This window comes from Canis lupus, chromosome 7, assembly GCF_048164855.1.
Source record: "Canis lupus baileyi chromosome 7, mCanLup2.hap1, whole genome shotgun sequence".
In the NCBI taxonomy this organism is placed as follows: Eukaryota; Metazoa; Chordata; class Mammalia; order Carnivora; family Canidae; genus Canis; species Canis lupus.
In genome coordinates this window covers 71401617-71418456 of record NC_132844.1, presented here as the reverse complement: position 1 = coordinate 71418456, position 16840 = coordinate 71401617, and the positions used below count along the sequence as shown (strand labels likewise).

Genomic DNA, 16840 nt, shown 5'->3' with positions numbered 1-16840 from the left:
GGGAGTTTCATCTAGAAAAGGGGTTTTCAAAGGGGAAGGTGGCCAGGCAACATACAGATGGGTGGAAGTGGGGCCCATTCTGTTCCATGAAATCCAAGGATTGGAAATAGGACAGAATTAGGGGAAACCGATTTCCTCAGGTTCAACCTAAGGATTTTCTTCTGACAGCTGTCCAGAAAGGTGAAGGGTGGCTCTGAAAGAACATAAGCCCAAAAAAAAAAAAAAAAAGAACATAAGCCCTTGGTGCCCAGGCAGGTGGGGCACCAGGCAGGGGGTGCCAGGTCCCTGGCAGGGCCTGTTGTTAGACTGCAACCGATGTGTGAAGAGAGGTTTGATGACACTGAGGTGTGCAGGGTTTGCTTGCATGAGACGTGGGGAGTGGGCTGATCTTCACCACCCCCCCACGCCCCAGGGAATAGCAAGAGCTGAGCAAGGAACCCTGCGGACACTGATGGTGAAGCCATGTGGGGTTGAATCTGGAAATCTGTAGAAGATTCTCAAGTAGGGGAAACCAGGTACTAGAAGACACTGTGTAAGTGACAAACCCATGGAGTTGTAAGCAAAGGGGGCAACCGTGAGTTCCTGGGGTGGCAGCAGGGTTACACAGGAAGGACTGTGTTGCAGCCTGGGGAGGCTGTACGTGGTGATACTACTAGACACACCAGCAAACGGGGAGGCCTGGGGACCCACCACGTGCAGACAGATCGGCTTGGGGGCTGCAGGCCTAGGGGAACAGTGAGGATGAGGAGGGTTACATTGGCTGGTTGGGGTTGGGTTGCCCAAAGCACGGCCTTCTGTGGCTTCAGCTGTCCCCACTCCCAGCTCCAGGCTCCTGTGGACATCTGGGAAGTCAAACAATTAACCAGCCTGTAGAAAAAATACCTTTTTATTAATTATTAGGAATAATCCATTCATTGAATGCAGGATGTGTATTGGGGAAGGTTAGGTACTGCCAGATGGCTGAGGGGAAACGTGCAAGAGGGCAGTGAGAAGGGGGACAGTCCCCACCTTTCCACAAACTATAAACAGCAACACGAACACAGAGAATCACAAATACGAGGATCCTTCCTCACATCTCCCTCCATCCCACTCTTTCAAAACAAGTGCCAGTGTGGTCGCTAGAGGTGCCAGGGCATCTGGAAGTTCTGGGCCGGGAGCGGGGTGCAATGTGTGGCCTCGAAGTTGTGCAGATGCTTCTGAGCCTGAAGAAAGAGCGCAGGATGGGGACGGGGGAGGGTGCGTAGAACATGCAGTGAGCAGCAGCCACCAATCGCCCCCGTGAAACCACCACATGTTCTCTACGAGCTGCCACTTCCAACGCTGTCCTCAAGCCCCACAGGTGCCCCCTGGCCATCCCAGCACCCCCTTCCTGCTCACCAGAAACAAGGCCAGCTGCTGTCGTCCATCTGCGTTCATGTCTTCCCCTGCAGAGGGGGGTGCTCACACATGGGCTGCACATCTGGGTATTGGGCCCCCCCGGCCCCTCCCCAAAACCCTATCCTGCCCCAGGCCCTCCTTACCCACACTCCAGGGAAAGTCAGGCCCACGCTCTGCCTGGTAGGAGCGGAGGACGGACAGGCACCAGTCCTCCTCCACCTCCCAACGGCTGAAAATCGAGGCTGCTGGGGGAGTGGGGGCAGGGAGGGAAGAGGCACTTGTCAGCCACCTGGCCTTGCCAGGGCCCCACCCAAAGGCCTCACCGCATCCTACTCGCACCTTCCTCCAGCTGTGAGGAGGCCTCCAGCCACTGCCTCACCACTCGAAGACCCTCCTCTGCCATCACACAGGGATACCTACAGGGGGAGCACCGGGGTGGGAGGTCAGGACCCCATTCTCTTCAGTTCTCTTCACTCCTCATCCCTAACCCTCTAACTCCCCACCCCCTGCCGCAAGGCGGTGCTGGTGTCAGCACACATATGTACACACACACCCTGGCTCACCGATACTGCAGGAGCTTCAGCAGGAGGTCGTTGCCTCGGTTGGACATGATGTCCTCTGGAACCCTGGGGGTGGGAGGAATATGCACTGGAAGGGCTGGAGGTTGGGGAGGAAGGGTTTGGATACCTGGGTTTCTGGCGGGCAGAGGTGGGTGGGGCAACTTCCTAGCTCTGTCTGGGATCCAGGAGGGCAGAGGCTCCTAGGCACTCACGTGGTAGTGATGATCTCATCCTTGGTTCTTCGGATCAGCAGCACAGGGCCCTGGTACCTTCAGAGGACAGCGTGGTGGGAGGGAGTGCTCAGAGGGGGACAGGTGACAAGTGGCCACCCCGCCTGTCTTGTCCCTGCCTTCCCAGCCCCTACTAAGCAGGGGCCCAGGAGCTAGCCCATCACTCAGGGGAGAGAAAATATTGAAGAATAGGCACTGCCCAAACTCTGATCTTACTGGATCTTCTGGAACACCCGGCAGAGCCTGTACAGTGGGGAGGCGGGAAAGGGTGTTTCATGCTAGAGGCAGGCCTGCCCTCACCTGCACAGCTGTTCTGCGTTGTTTAGATTGAGATGCTGCCTCACAGTCCTGGTCACCAGGCCCCCTGCAGCGAGATAAAAGTGAAGGGATAACAAAGACAAAGCCCTTGCCCAACATAATGGTCCCCACTGTCCACAGAAAGAGAAAACTAAGGCTCCAGACACGGGAGCCCTCCTGCTTCTCAACAACGGTGTGACCCACTCCCCATCCATCTCCAGTCAAGATAGCTCCCAGTTCCAGCCCCCGCCTCCCCTTCCCTGGAAGGCAGGCCTGGGAGCTTCACTCACTCCAGCTATCTGGCATGACCTTCAAGGCCAAGGGCACCAGGTCATCGAAGGAGGCATCCAGGATCACGGCACTAATGTCTGGGTAGGACATGGCTGCCCACGTGGCTGGGATCAAGACAGGGAAGAAGGGTGACATCCTTGGCCTCCTGTCCACTGCCCCACCCTCATCCCACTGACCCTGCAGGCTGACGCCATGCTCCTGACTAGGTGAGCCCCTGGTCTCCCTCAACCTCTCACTTCACTTGGCCAGGGCTCTATCTGGAGAGGATGTGCATGGGAGACAATGTGCAGGGGAAAGACTCACTTTCCTGATCCCCCTCCAGGACCCTGGTTTACTTCTTTTAATAATGGGCATAGGAGGGGCCCCTGGGTGGCTCAGTCAGGCATCCGACTCTTGGTTTTAGCTTGGGTCATGATCTTGGGAGGGGCGGGGGTGAGATCAAGCCCTGTGTCAGGCTCTGCACTCAGTAGGGAGTCTGCCTGGGACTCTCTCCCCTTCTCCTTTGCTCTCTCTCTCAAAGTAAAATCTTAAAAAATAATAATAATAATAATAATGGGCATAAGAGTGGAAGGAAATGCAAATATGCACAAACAGGATACCATCTTCTAGACCCACATAGATAACCCACCTCTATCATCTCTTCCCTTAAGCCTTGACCCCACTATCAGGCCCCTAGTACATTTCCCTACCTCACCTGGGGGTGGGGTGGGGGTGGCGCAAATTGTGGGGGTGGTTAGGAGGTAGGCTAATACCAGTGAAGCCGCCAATGGACCAGGCATAGATGATGATGTCCTGGGGCTGGAAGCCCAGGCGGTAGATGGCAAACTGCACCACCACATCCATGGCATTGGCCTCATTCTGAGGAAATGGCACCCCCTGCAGGAGGAAGGGCAAAGGCAGGAGTGGTTCAGCACAAAGGGGGCGAGGGCCAGACCCCCCCACCCCCACCTCCACCCCCCTCTTGCAAGCCTGTTGCTTGCTTGCTGTGGTGTGGACTCTTAGCTCCCCTGCAACAGCCAGGGAGTGCAGAAGAAAAGCATGGTGGGAGGGGCTGCACTCTCCAGAAAGCAGCCTGCCTGCAACTCCCCACTGCCAGAGGAGGGAACCTGGGTCCCTGTCCTTGGCGCCCAGGTGACAGGTGAGTGGGAGACCCCCAGAAATATATACCCCTTTCTCTAACTCCAGTGACTGACCAGGGAGGAGACACACCATAATTCAGGAAAAGAAAGGGATTTCAGAGGGTCTCACCGTGCTTCCAGCAAAGCCTGGATGGTTCCAGCCCAGGACTGAATATCCAGCTGCAACAGTGGGGGAGGAGCTAGGACCTCATGACCCACACCTCCCCTACTCCAGCCCAGGGGGAAAGAGCAACAGAACACTGGAGCTCTAAACAACCCAAACTCAGAGGCGAATAACCCCAAGCCTTCCCAGAATGAGGCGAGGACACCAGAGGTTCTGAGGCAGCAGAAGGGAGAGATACGTGACTGTGTAGTGGGGACAGAATGAAGGCCAACATGTTAGGGACACAGCCCAAGGGGAGGGATGTAAGGTTAGCAAAGCAAATGGGGAGTACACTCTCCCCCAAATGTGAGGTTTAAACTTCACACAGACAAGGCGATCAGGCCCAGGGAGGTTATGTCAGTGTGGGAAGGTAGAGGCTTTCCATTCCAAAGGGCAGGACAAGAGAGCTGAGCCCAGGCCTACCTTCCAGAGGCGTAGAAATGCAGCCCACCTCATAGAAGCCCGCGTTCCCCTCACAGCAGATCACCTATGGAGGGAGGCAGGAGGAGGGCTGGGGAGGAGCCAAGCTGGGCCAGAAAATCCCCCATGTGGCTAGAGGTAGGAGCTTTGTAGGGTAGAGGAATGGGCCTGTTCTCTTTAAGGAGAATGGAAATTTCTCTTTTCACAAGGTTCATCAGAGAGAAGCAAAGTGGATGCAAATGCTTAGCAAACTGAGCCCTCAGAGGAGGGGGAAGTTGGTCAACCACCCAGCACAGTGTCCACTTCTCCTTGGAAGACCAGTGGGGGCTCGCTTTCAGAAATGGGGTTAGGGATACTTTTTTCCTTTCTAGTTTTTGGCTCTATCTTTGCCCATGAGTGTTTCTTCTGTGTGGTATGCCAACTGCTTTCCATCTCTGGGCTCCAGACTTATACAGTCAGATAAACACTAATTCTATGGTACCCCAAGCCCAGAGATAGGGTGGCTTGCATGGACTCTCACAGCAGTTGGGTAGAGCCAAGACCAGAAGCCAGCTCCCTAGACTGCTGGCTCAGTGCTCCTTCCAGGGCTGCTTCCTGGAGGCAGGCTGCTTTGGAGACCAGGCTGCCCAGGTTCAAATCCCAGCTCTCATTTACTGTGTCATCTGGGAAAACGATTCTTGGCCTCAGTTTTAATATCTGTAAAATGGGCTGACATAAAAATAGTACCTATTCTACAGGGTTGTGGTGAGGATTAAATATATGCCTTCTATGTGATAAATGCTACGTGGTGACTGTCACAAGATTGTTTTTTGGTCCTTGTATGTTACCTCTTGCTTCCTCCATTTTGCTATGGCAGGGTTTTCTGACACCAAGAGGTCTTGAGGGTGGGGCCAGGAGATGGGCTTTTCTCCAGCTGTCCTTCTTTGGGGTTGCTGGAGGACTGGGATCCCCAGAGCCTCCACTGCTTCCCTCTCCCCGACCTGTGAATTCCTGGCTCCCACTCACCAGCTTCTGTCCCTGGGGCTCTGATGTCTCCCGCCGGTCCACAAACATGGTGTCAATCTCGTTGCCATCGCAGGCCAGCAGCTTCGCCCGGCGCCCATTACACTAAGTGAGGGAGATGTGAGGAGTGGGAAGTCACATCCCTGGTGGGGGGAGGAGCATCGGGGCGCAAGGGCAGGGGCGCCTCACCTCTTCCACCAGCCGGGCCTGGCCCTGCAGCAGCACAGGCATGAGGGCCTTCTGGAGCAGGTACACTGAGCCGGGATACAGCATCCGGCGCCCCAAGGTGTGTGCCACCAAGTAGCTGTGGGGAACTCAAGGTTAACAAACCCTTGACCTCAGGGGGGCCCAGGGACCACCCCAGCCCTTGCACCCAGAGGTTCTGGGGCCTGATGCACCCTTGACCTTCACATTTTTGTTTTCTTTTTAGAAGATTTAACAAAATGCTGTATGGACCAGACTGGTGTTTTCCCAACTTTTTTTTTTTACTACAGCCTTTCTAAGATGCACATTTTATACTGTGGCCCAGTACACGCATTTGTACATATAATACTGAAAATTTCAGGAAATAATATTTTCTACGTAAAAGTAAAAGCAAAGTTATTAACTATGATTCTCTTAATGTATAAATACAACTTAGGGACACCTCGGGAGCACAGTCAGTTAAGCGTCTGAACTGTTGGTTTCAGCTCCAGTCCTGGGATCCCTGCATGGGGCTGCAGGCTCAGCATGGAGTCTGCTTAAGATTCTCTCTCCTCAGGATGCCTGGGTGGCTCAGAGGTTAAGCATCTGCCTTCGGCTCAAGGTGTGATCCTGGGGTCCGGGGATTGAGTTCCACGTGGGGCTCCCCACAGGGAGCCTGCTTCTCCTTCTCCCTCTGCCTGGGTCTCTGCCTTTCTCTTTCTGTGTCTCTCATGAATAAATAAAATCTTAAAAAAAAAAAAAAAAAGATTCTCTCTCCTCCCTGTTCCTCCCCCAGACCTTTCCCTGGTGTACCCGCATGAGCACCTGCTCATTCACTCTCTCTCTCAAATAAATAAATAAATCTTTTTCTTTCAAATAAATAAATAAATCTTAAACAAATGCAACTTATTAAAAGTCCCCAAGTAAATAATACTTAAATAAACAACAGCTATAATTTATTCAATTGATTTCAAGATTCATGAGTGGGTCAAGATCCATAATTTGCTTTCTGTTTTGAGATTTGAGAGAGGGAAAGTGGAGGGGAGGAGAGAGAGAGCAAGAGGGGGAGGAAGGGGGGCAGAGAGATTGAGAGAGAGAGAGAATGTGTGTGTGTGCATGAACTGGGGAAGAGACAGAGGCATAGTGAAGCAGACTCCTCGTGAGCACAGACCCCAAGGTGGGGCCCATCCCATGACCCTGAGATCGTGACCTGAGCCGAGGTCAAGAGTTGGACACTTGGGGATCCCTGGGTGGCTCAGCGGTTCAGCACCTGCCTTTGGCCCAGGGCGTGATCCTGGAGACCCGGGATCGAGTCCGACTTTGGGCCTGCTTCTCCATCTGCCTGTGTTTCTGCCTCTCTCTCTATCATGAATAAATAAATAAAATCTTAAAAAAAAAAAAAAGAGTTGGACACTCAACCAACTGAGCCACCCAGGTGCCCCAAGATCCACAGTTTGAAAGACACCAAACTAGATTGCACACTCCACCAAGCAGAGACCTGGCTGTTCTGTTCACTGCAATATGCCTTTTATCTGCCATGTAGCTGGTGGCTAGAGCCTAATGCAGAGTAGGGGCTTAATAAATATTTACTGAACCAATGCACTAATCTAGACAGATAAGCTGTGGTAGGTGCTGTTCCTGAAAGACCATTTCCAGTTAATCTTGAAGTAGGATTTGTTCACAGAAAAACACTGTACTACCCCATTCAGCATCCTCTCAAAACTGCAAATCTGGCTTGCCCCTCTGACCAATCAGCATACTGTAGACACCGACCACTAAGCCCTCCCCTTTCTTCGGTATTCCAGAAACTGCGTCCCAGGCCACAGCAACAGAAAATTCCCACGACATCTGCACCACGGTAAGATATGGATGATTACTGCTGCTACTTCCAACACCATCCGTGTCCACAACTATGATTTACTTGGGCTTTGCCATATGCTCTCAGGCACCCAGGCAAGGTAGAAGGCTTTGTGAAGATGTTACTACACTTAATCTCGCCAATCCTATGAAGTGGGTTAATCATGGACACAGAGATTGCAGGTCGCTAAGGTAGGATAGCCTAGGAGCAGAGGGGCCAAGACAGGGATAGCTGCCACCAGACCCTGCTCCAGCTAAGGCTATGTGTCTCCACCACACCTCCAACCTCATTCTTCCCTCCCAGCCTGGTTAACAGAGCTTCTGTGGGGACCTGGCTGGCCCAGTTTGTAGAAGATGTGACTCCTGCTCTTGGGGCCGTGAGCTCAAGGCCTATGTTTCGTGCAGAGCTTGCTTAATAAATAAATTAAAAAAAACAAAAACAAAAAGAGTAGTAACATGAAAGAACTTTTGTGTCAGATAGAATTGTGTGAACATCCCAGTCTTTCATTCACTGTCTATGAGACTCTGGAGCTCTCTGGGCCTCTTTTCTTCACCTATAAATCTAGATTAAAAACCACAAATATGAGCACCTGGGTAGCTCAGTGGTTGAGCATCTGCCTTTGGCTCAGGTCGTGATCCTGGGGTCCTGGGTTCAAGTGTCCATATCAGGCTCCCTACAGGGAGCCTACTCCTCCCTCTGCCTCTATGTCTCTCATGAATAAATAAATAAAATCTTTGGAAAGAAAAAAAAACTACCACAAATAATACAAACTACGCAGCACAAGGCCCTATCTTGCAAGGGAGCACCCTGTCCTGGAATCCTCACTCCGAATCACCTCCATCCCAGCTGGCCTCTCTTCCCTGTTGCTTCCCACCTGGTGATCTGACAAGGCAGCTTCTTGACCCGGTTGAGGAGGGTGTCTGCTGTCCCCCGGTGCAGGGGCTCTGGGCGGAGCAGGGCCACACCTTGGTAAGAAGGGCCCCCTCGAGACTCCTTCCTGAGGATGGAAAGATGCAGGGGAGGACAGTCAGGAGCAGCAAGCTGAACAGCGGAGGTCTGCAGGAGAGGGGGGAGGATGCTGTCTAGGAACAAGGAGATGGTGCTGGAGAGCAGCCCCTGGGGCCCAAGATGGGGACAGGACAGAGCAGGGATGGAATGAGAGAACTGGGACCTCACCGGCTGCTGGGCTCTTTCCAGTGGAAGTCGACCGGCCAGCTCTTAAAGTCAAAGTTGTAGTTGGCGAGCTGCCTCTGTGGTGGGCAAGGAGAGGTAAAGAGGAACTGAAAAGTTGGGGCAGGCCACCTACCCACCCTAATCAGCCATGGGACTGGCCCCCACACGTCATGGGGAGACAAGGAGAGGTCAACACCCCCATACTCCCTTCTCAGAGTGAAGAAAAAATCAGCCAAGAGAGGATGCCTTTATCAGCTATCCAGCTGCTTCCAGAACACTCCTTGCTTTCCCAAAATATAAAACTGACCCACTCCCAAAAGGGATGGCTGTAGGTACTGGTGCTTCTGAGGGAGGAAGTGGGGGTCTGTTGGCTGTTCATGCCCCCCTCCCCTACTGGGTCCCTGATACAATGCTGTCCTGGAGGGCTGAGTGAGATGGATGGAGGGAAGTCATGCCTACAGTGGCTCCTTCGCATTGGGCCCACCTCTTGAATGAGGCCCTCTCTCACTGTTCCATCCTTATGGCCACCTTCCTTCCCTCAACTTCTGCAGCCAGACCATCTATGCCTCCAGTCACCCCACCGAGCCCATCCACATGCTTTGTGAGGGTGGCGGGAGCTGTGTCTTCTCTGCTGTACTCCCTCCCTCACCCTCGAAGCACCTGGCACTCTATCTTGAGAACTGTTTTTTATTTTCCGTCACAGAAATTTTTTGACATTTTCAAAAATAACTTGACTAAGAGAGAACAATAGAAACACTGTACAAAAATGTAAATGGCAAAACAAGACAAAATGAAGAAAAGCACATTTCAGGCAGCTTCTGCTCAGACCCTGACTCAGATCCAGACCCAGCCACTTCCTTTGCTCTGTTCCTCACTTAATCTTCCTTTGTCTGTTTCCTCAGAGGTACAATAATACCACCTCATGCAATTGTTGTGAAGACTGGGAAGGGCATATGCAAAATGCCTCAGAGGGGGGGTCCCTGGGGGGCTCAGTGGTTGAGCGGCTGCGGCTGCCTTCGGTAGGATACCCCTGCCCTGCCCGGTAGGGGACTTAGTCCCTCATGAGGCTCCCTGCAGGGAGCCTGCTTCTCCCTCTGCGGGTGTCTCTGCCTCTCTCTGTGTGTCTCAGGAATAAATAAAATCTTAAAAAAAATATGCCTCAGATGGTGGTAGAGCATCATCGCATAGCTCTGCAAATGCGGCCAGAGCAGCCAGTAACATGATGATGGCGGTCACAGATCTCTGATCCCAGGAACCCCTTTGTTAACAGGAAAGAGCTATATAGGGCCCTAAAGCCCCTTCTTTTTTTCTTAAGGATTTTATTTATTCATGAGAGACACAGAGAGAGACAGAGAGAGAGAGAGAGGCAGAGACACGGGCAGAGGGAGAAGCAGGCTCCGCACAGGAGCCCAACTGGGCCTAAAGCCCCTTCTGAAAGACAATCACACTCCAGCACCAGCTGAGCTGGCACAACTCCAAGGACACTGTGCCCTGGCTTTTCTCCCTCTTGGCACCACATTGTGCTTCCAGGCACAAGAGTGGACATACCTGTCCATCTTGTCCCATCCCTGAACAAAACTAGCATGGTGTGCGATGCACACGGCCAAAATAAACAACATTTACAGAACTGAGCTGCTCGGAGAGAAGACCCCCTTCTAAAACACTGTGAAATATTCTGTTAGAAGTGGTGGGGAGGAAGATTCCTTGGGTAGATGGTTTCCTCACACAGAGGAGGAGGGACATAGCAATATGCAAGCAAAAAGCCAGGGTGTTGGATGGCAAAACACACTGCCTCCCCCAGGACAGAAGCTGGTGCCCGGTGCTCTGGGGAGGCAGCTGAGGAAGCTGCTACCAGGGTACCTGTCTGGCACCTTTCCTGGAAACGCTCACCTTGTTTTCTGCAGACTGGTTCCTATGTGTTGCCTCCAAGATAGTGATGAACTGCCGGTACTGGGGGTTGGTCCAGCGGCCAATACCTGGTAGAAAGAGGACAGGAAACAGTGTTAGGAAAAGTGGGAAGAGCAAGCTGAGTGGGTTTCAGGAAGAGGGTTGGAGATGGGCAAGGAAAAGGCCCTGGAAAGAGAAGCAGGAGGAAAAGGAACAGATGGCCCAGGATCTGGGGAAACAGGAGAGTCGGGCTGACCCCCTTCCTCCATATCTAGCAACTGGCTTCATACTTCTCCTATCCAGCTTCTTCAGTTGTTTTGTTTTTTTTTTTAAGATTTATTTATTTATTCATGAGAGACAGACTGAAAGAGGCAGAGACATAGGGAGAGGGAGAAGCAGGCTTCCCATAGGGACCCCGATGTGGGGACTGGATCCCAGATCCAGGGATCATGACCCGAGGGGAAGGCAGGTGCCCAACCACTGAGGCACCCAGGCATCCCTCTTCAGTTGGTTTCTTGATAGGCGATTGACTTCCCACCCTCCAGAATGTTCACTTTCCCGGTCTTACTACAAGCGTCATGCAACCTTACTATTCACCCTGGTGAACATGGGTTTCCCTGCCAGCATTCTCTGCTGCTCGCTTCCCAGCTCTTTTCTGTATGGTCTAACTCCCGGCCATCTGGCTCCCTGGCTCCCCCTCTTGCCCCAGAATCACTTCCTCACTGACACTGAGCCCCTTCCTCCATCCCCACTCTTCCTACGGTGCCTCTCAGCACTCTTCCTCTCCCTCCAGACTCCATCCTCCTCTGCTTCCTGGGTCCATCTTTGCCACCTTCCGAGTCCCAGACTTCTCTCCCCCACCCCCCCGACCTCCCTTTTACTTCTCGGAGAGCTACCCTTCCGGAAATCACATCTGCTCCCTCTTCACTGTAAAGGAGTCTCAAGCCCTGACTTCTCTGCTTCCACTAATCTGATAGGTATCACTCACATGCCAGGCACCATTCTGACACGAAGACAGTAGGAAATGAGACACACAGGCTCCAGCCCTGAGAGCTGGTACTTTGGCCCGGGGTGGGGTGGGGCTGGAGAAAGAGAAGAAGCAAGTACACAAGAACTTTTCAGGAAGGGGTAAGTGCTATAAAGAAAATAAAACCAGAATGAACTAGAAGGCTAGTATCTATCATCAGGAGTAGAGACCCCAGACAGTACTGCGAACAAAGCAACGAGCAAAATGAATTGTGTGGAATGATGCCGTTTGTGCCAAAAATGTAAAACTCACAAAGAAAAGGTGATATATTATTTATACTTCCCATACTTCATAGATTCTAAAATGTCTATTTTATTTACATTTGAAAACTGAAATCGGAATGCATTTTACAATTCATAACAGCTTAGATTTGGTAAGACGAGGCATATCTTTCATAAGAGTATACAAATATGGAACCAGGAAAGAAACTACGCCAAGTGGCACTGGTTAGTTCTGGGAAAAGAGGAACACGGGACTGGGGAAGATTCCAATGGGAATGTCAACTCTGAATGCAATGCTTCAGTATTTTATTGATAAAAGGTATTTGAAGCAATATCACAGAACACAAGCATTTCAGTTCTTTATGATACTGTATTTAATTTCTGTACCCAAACTAAAAATAAATAAAATTTAAAAGTAAGGCAAAACTGGGACGCCTGAGTGGCTTAGTGGTTGAGCATCTGCTTTTGGCTCAGGCTATGATCCCTCAGTTCTGGGATAGAGTCCTACATCGGGCTCTTTGCGTGCAGCCTGCTTCTCCCTCTGCCTGTGTCTCTGCCTCTCTCTCTCTGTATGAATAAATAAGTAAAAATCTTAAAAAAAAAAAAAAAAGTAAGGCAAAACTGAGGAGTGGGAGCTACTTTTAGACCGGGCACTCAGGGAAGGCCTCGCTGAGGGGGGAGCCCAGAGCATGGGGGATCAGGAGGCAGAACACCGCAAGCAGAAGGTCCGCACCCCTGACCACTGCCACCACCCACCCACCCGCCCACCCTCTAGACAGGCATCCCCTCGCCCAGTTTTTGTCACGTGCACTCGCCAAGGGGCAATGATTTGAACCATCTCTTCATTTTTAAATCATGAGCTATAACATACACACCTGCAACACAGTTTAAAAGATACAAAGCAAACATTCATGTGACCATCACGCAAGTCAAGGAAGCGAACATGGTCACGTCCCCCCACACAGCCCCGACCGTCCCTCTCCCAGGTTATCACTCCCCTGACTTTCAAGATAGTCACGCCTGTATTCTGCTACCGACATATGCATCCCTTGTGAACTTTACGTGAGTGGGAACAAACCACATACGGTTTCTGGAAGTCTGCTCCTTGCATTCAACCTTACAGTTGTGAGACCCGTTCTTGCTGCTGAGCGTAGTTTAAATTCGCTCATTTGCATGCTGTGTTGTGTTGTGTTGCACAACTAGACCTCTAACATATCCATCCTACTATTTGTGGCCATGGACTTGTTTCCAGTTTCAGATTATGACAAACATCTACATGGACATGTATGGAATTATTGTAGGGTATATGCATCTTCTTCAGATAACAGCAGTTTTCTGCCAATGAGTGTTTTTTTTCATACTTACAACCAAGCCCTTTAAGGAAAAGATCACGTCTTCACCATTCCCAATTATTCCCTTTCAGGGCCCAAACCATATATTTGCAAAATTACTTAATAAATATTTACCCCGGGAAATATAGATCCAAGCCAGGCTCCCTCTGGACCTACCTCGGAGACAGGCCACGCCTGCCAAGAGTAGTAGCAATGTCCCCGCATAGTGAGAAAATGGCACCACTTTGGACAAGCTCAAGTAACCTGGGAGGGGAGAGGCATTATGTGAGAAATTTCCCCACTGCCCCTTGGCATCTCTTCCCAGGTCAGGCCCAATTTCCGCCCCATATTCTCTCTTTGGGACATCCATGCCCTTGGAGGAAGAAGACGCCTGATGGAAGAGGAAAGCCAAGCCATGTCCGTAGGTCCCCTTTCCTCTTTGGAGAGGTTGGCTCATCTGCCAACAACCTGCCCACCACCTTTGAAGCCACACTGACCTTTCCTGTATAAGTAGAAGAAGGCGAAGGGAGAGGAGTAATAAGAGATGGACCAGAAGACTGAAGCCTGCAGCAGAGAGACAGGGACAAGCAATCAGTACACATGCACACACATGCACATATGTGCACACATGTACACGCACGCACCCACACACAAGTCTGCCATTTCCAGGCCTAGGCTCTGAGCAAAGTGGAGGACCTGAGGGAGATCAATCACATCAAGTACCTATTCTGTGGATGACACAGTAGGTGCTTAATATCTGTTGAAAGGCAATGTATCAGAGCAGAAAGGAGGCTGGGGAAATTAGGTACAGGTTCTGTTTTCTTCCTCTTATCTCCAGACATAATCTCATCGCTTTTAAAGGCCAGTTTCTTTTTCTACTCAAGTCAATCAAACCTTTCCAATCAGCCCTGCTCAGCACAGCGCCTGGCCTGGTCTCCAAGAGATGCACAAACGTCACCATAGGAACCCTGCCAGAGAAAACAGCTGTCTTTGCAGCCAAGGAGGTTAGTTGCCTGTAGCCAGGGAGGACAGGTCACTGGGGACCACAGGACTCAGCACTTGCAGATGGTCCCAAGGGGAAACGCATTCTCCTCAGGGCTCAGGCTGCCCCAGAGAAAGCAGTGCACACACCAAGGTGGAGTGCCAAGTATGGGTGCTTGAGAGTGGGTCCATGTGGTTGGAGAGGTTGGCAGCAGAGGCTGGAGCATTCCCCACCCCAGGGGTGCTGCCTTCTCCCATGCTAGGGAGGAGAAAGTTCCGAGGGCAACTGGGTGGGAAAAGACACAGTAGTCCCAGATGCGAGGGCAGACATACCAGTGCCAGGATGCTGTCAGCATGCTTCTCCAAGGCACGGGGTTGATAGTACGTATCCTGCCAAAACAGATGGCGGAGTCAAGGACCATGTCCACTGACCAGTCCTTCGCCTTCCCTTTTGAAAGCCCTGACGTTGTGTCCTCTGGTTCTAGCCTCTGAAGCTGTCCCTCCTGCGACATTCCTGGCTCCCAAAGAAATCCCTCTTACTAACCCCTCCTCCAAGCCTGATTTCCTACCCCAGACCATGAAAACATAGGAGGCCGGACTTGGGAGCAAAATTGAAAGCCTCACCGAAGGATTTGTGTTCCTTTTTCACAACCCAGTTTCAAATGGGCCGTGGGCAGGTGCAAACGGGGAGAGGAGTGAGAGAAGAAAGGAAAGACACAATGACAACTTTAAGAGGGAAATAAGACCAGAAATAACAGGGTGATTAAGGAAGAGAATGTGGCAGAGGGCGGGCCGTCCCGGGGCGCAATCAACAGCTTGAGACTACCCGTGAAAAGGCAGAGCGCCTACAGGGACACAGCCGCCCACCACCCCAGCTTTCCCTAATGTGACCACCCTGGGGTCTCCAAGGCTGGCTGGGCGGCGGGGTGGGAGGCCGCGCGTACGTGACTTGTCGAAGCCATCTAACTTCACGGACAGTGTGGAAGGCAGATAAAACGGAACTGGGGAAGGCACCGAGTCAGAAGAAATCACCCAGCTCTGGAATTGGCGCAGGGTCCCTTCCGGGGCTCAGGCAATTGGCAGTAGCACGAACCACGACAGACGGGGTGGGGGCAGCGAGAGGGAAAGGCGAGGAGCGCTAGTGGGAACCGGAAAGCGGTGGCGAAGAGCGACAGAGGAGGCCGGCGATCCGCGGGCGTGACTTTAACCCAGGAGGCGCAGGGAGCGCTCCGCAGACACCTGGCTCGACAAGCAGGCTCCCCCGATTTCCAATAATGGGCGCTTCCGGGGAGCAGAGGCCGCGAAGGGGACTGGGCCGTACCATGTTTCCGACCCGGGGAGAACTCGACTCACCCAGGAGCTGGAAGGGGGGGCAGTGACTGAAGTTGGAGTCTCGGGGACGCCGGACGGGGCCCTTTCCGAGTCCCTCTCCCGGTAGATTTTGTAGAGCCGGGGGCCTAGGACGCAGCTCAGCAGCTTCGCCATGGCCCCCGCTCCCGCCGCTGCTCTCCCAGCAGCAAGTCCCCCTTCCGACCCCGCCCTTCCCCGGCCTCGAAGGTATTGCGTGCCCTTGACGTCAGCACGTACCGGCTCCGCCTCGAGCCCTGTAGAGACATTTTCCGCGCTGCTTGAGACGGATTTCGCGCAGTTGGACCTACGGGTAGAGCCGTGGTCAGAAATTAGTTGGAGGCGTTTGGAACGCGCCGAGGTAGGGGATTATCAGGATTAAGTCACTTTTTCCCATCCCTTAATATTGGCAGGCTCTTGAACGACAATGGGAACGAGGGATAAGATGCAACACAAAGAAAAGGTGTCTAGGAACACATCTAACCAAAGAAATGCACGATTTTATGAAGAAAATTACAGAAGTTTTTGAAAGAGGTGACCAAAGGCTTGAATAAATATAGAGCTACATCGCAGTCATGGATAGGAGGACTAAGTATTATCAGGGTGTGTAAAATACCGGTTAAAAAAAAAAGAAAAAAAAAGGAGGAATTCTTGCTCCTAAGCGTAGACAAATCTCAAATGTATTGTTTAGTGGGAAAAATAAAGCCACAGATTGATTACACGCAACCATCACGATACATATGCATCTGTATAACATTTGAAAAGAAAATTTAATGATCAAGTGAAAGTTGAAGAGCAAATTTAGAATAGTGTAACACAGCATAGAGGATCTTTGAAATGGTAATACTTTTTAAAAGATTTTATTTATTTATTCATGAAAGACACAGAGAGAGAGGCAGAGACACAGGCAGAGGGAGAAGCAGGCTCCATGCAGGGCCCGACGTGGGACTCAATGCTGGGACTCCAGGATCATGCCCTGGGCCAAAGGCAGATGCTCAACCACTGAGCCATCAAGGATCCCAGTAACACATTTAATAGATATTCAGGTTTGGTTTATTTTCCTTTGTACCTTACACCTACATGATATATAAATTCTTTCGCTTCTTATTGCAGTAAACACATATACAGAAAAGTGCACCTTTTGAATATATCCATGTAATCAGCATCCAGATCAAGAATACATTATACCACATCTACAAGACCCCAAATCACTACCTCCCCCGCCAAGGGGTAACCACTATCTTAGTTTCTAACCTCATAGATTAGATTTGACTAATTTTGTACTTTATGTAAATGGAATCATGCAAATGATGCCCTTTGTTTCTTGCTTCTTTTACTCATTATGTTACATTCGATACAGTCCTTGGTATGCAT

The 16840-nt window shown here is 51.4% G+C and overlaps 1 protein-coding gene across 6 annotated transcripts; it reads right to left on the bottom strand.

Moving 5' to 3' along the window:
- Positions 1-870: 870 nt before the first annotated feature.
- ABHD16A (abhydrolase domain containing 16A, phospholipase) lies at positions 871-15678 on the bottom strand. Of its 6 annotated transcripts, none has more exons than XM_072833701.1 (20): positions 15473-15678; positions 14453-14509; positions 13636-13702; positions 13316-13402; positions 10563-10648; positions 8676-8749; positions 8335-8496; positions 5648-5762; positions 5462-5563; positions 4460-4523; positions 4004-4053; positions 3508-3631; positions 2755-2859; positions 2468-2531; positions 2150-2206; positions 1941-2003; positions 1717-1793; positions 1521-1622; positions 1378-1424; positions 871-1202 (listed from the first exon to the last, which is right to left on the bottom strand). In XM_072833701.1, exons 1-20 carry the CDS (start codon positions 15602-15604, stop codon positions 1119-1121), a joined length of 1719 nt encoding a protein of 572 aa, XP_072689802.1. In that variant the 5' UTR covers positions 15605-15678; the 3' UTR covers positions 871-1118. The 6 variants fall into 6 exon arrangements, with proteins under 6 accessions (XP_072689802.1, XP_072689803.1, XP_072689804.1 ...); XM_072833702.1 differs by having other exon boundaries at positions 1521-1619; XM_072833703.1 differs by having other exon boundaries at positions 8374-8496; positions 15473-15677.
- Between the last annotated feature and the right edge of the window lie 1162 nt (positions 15679-16840).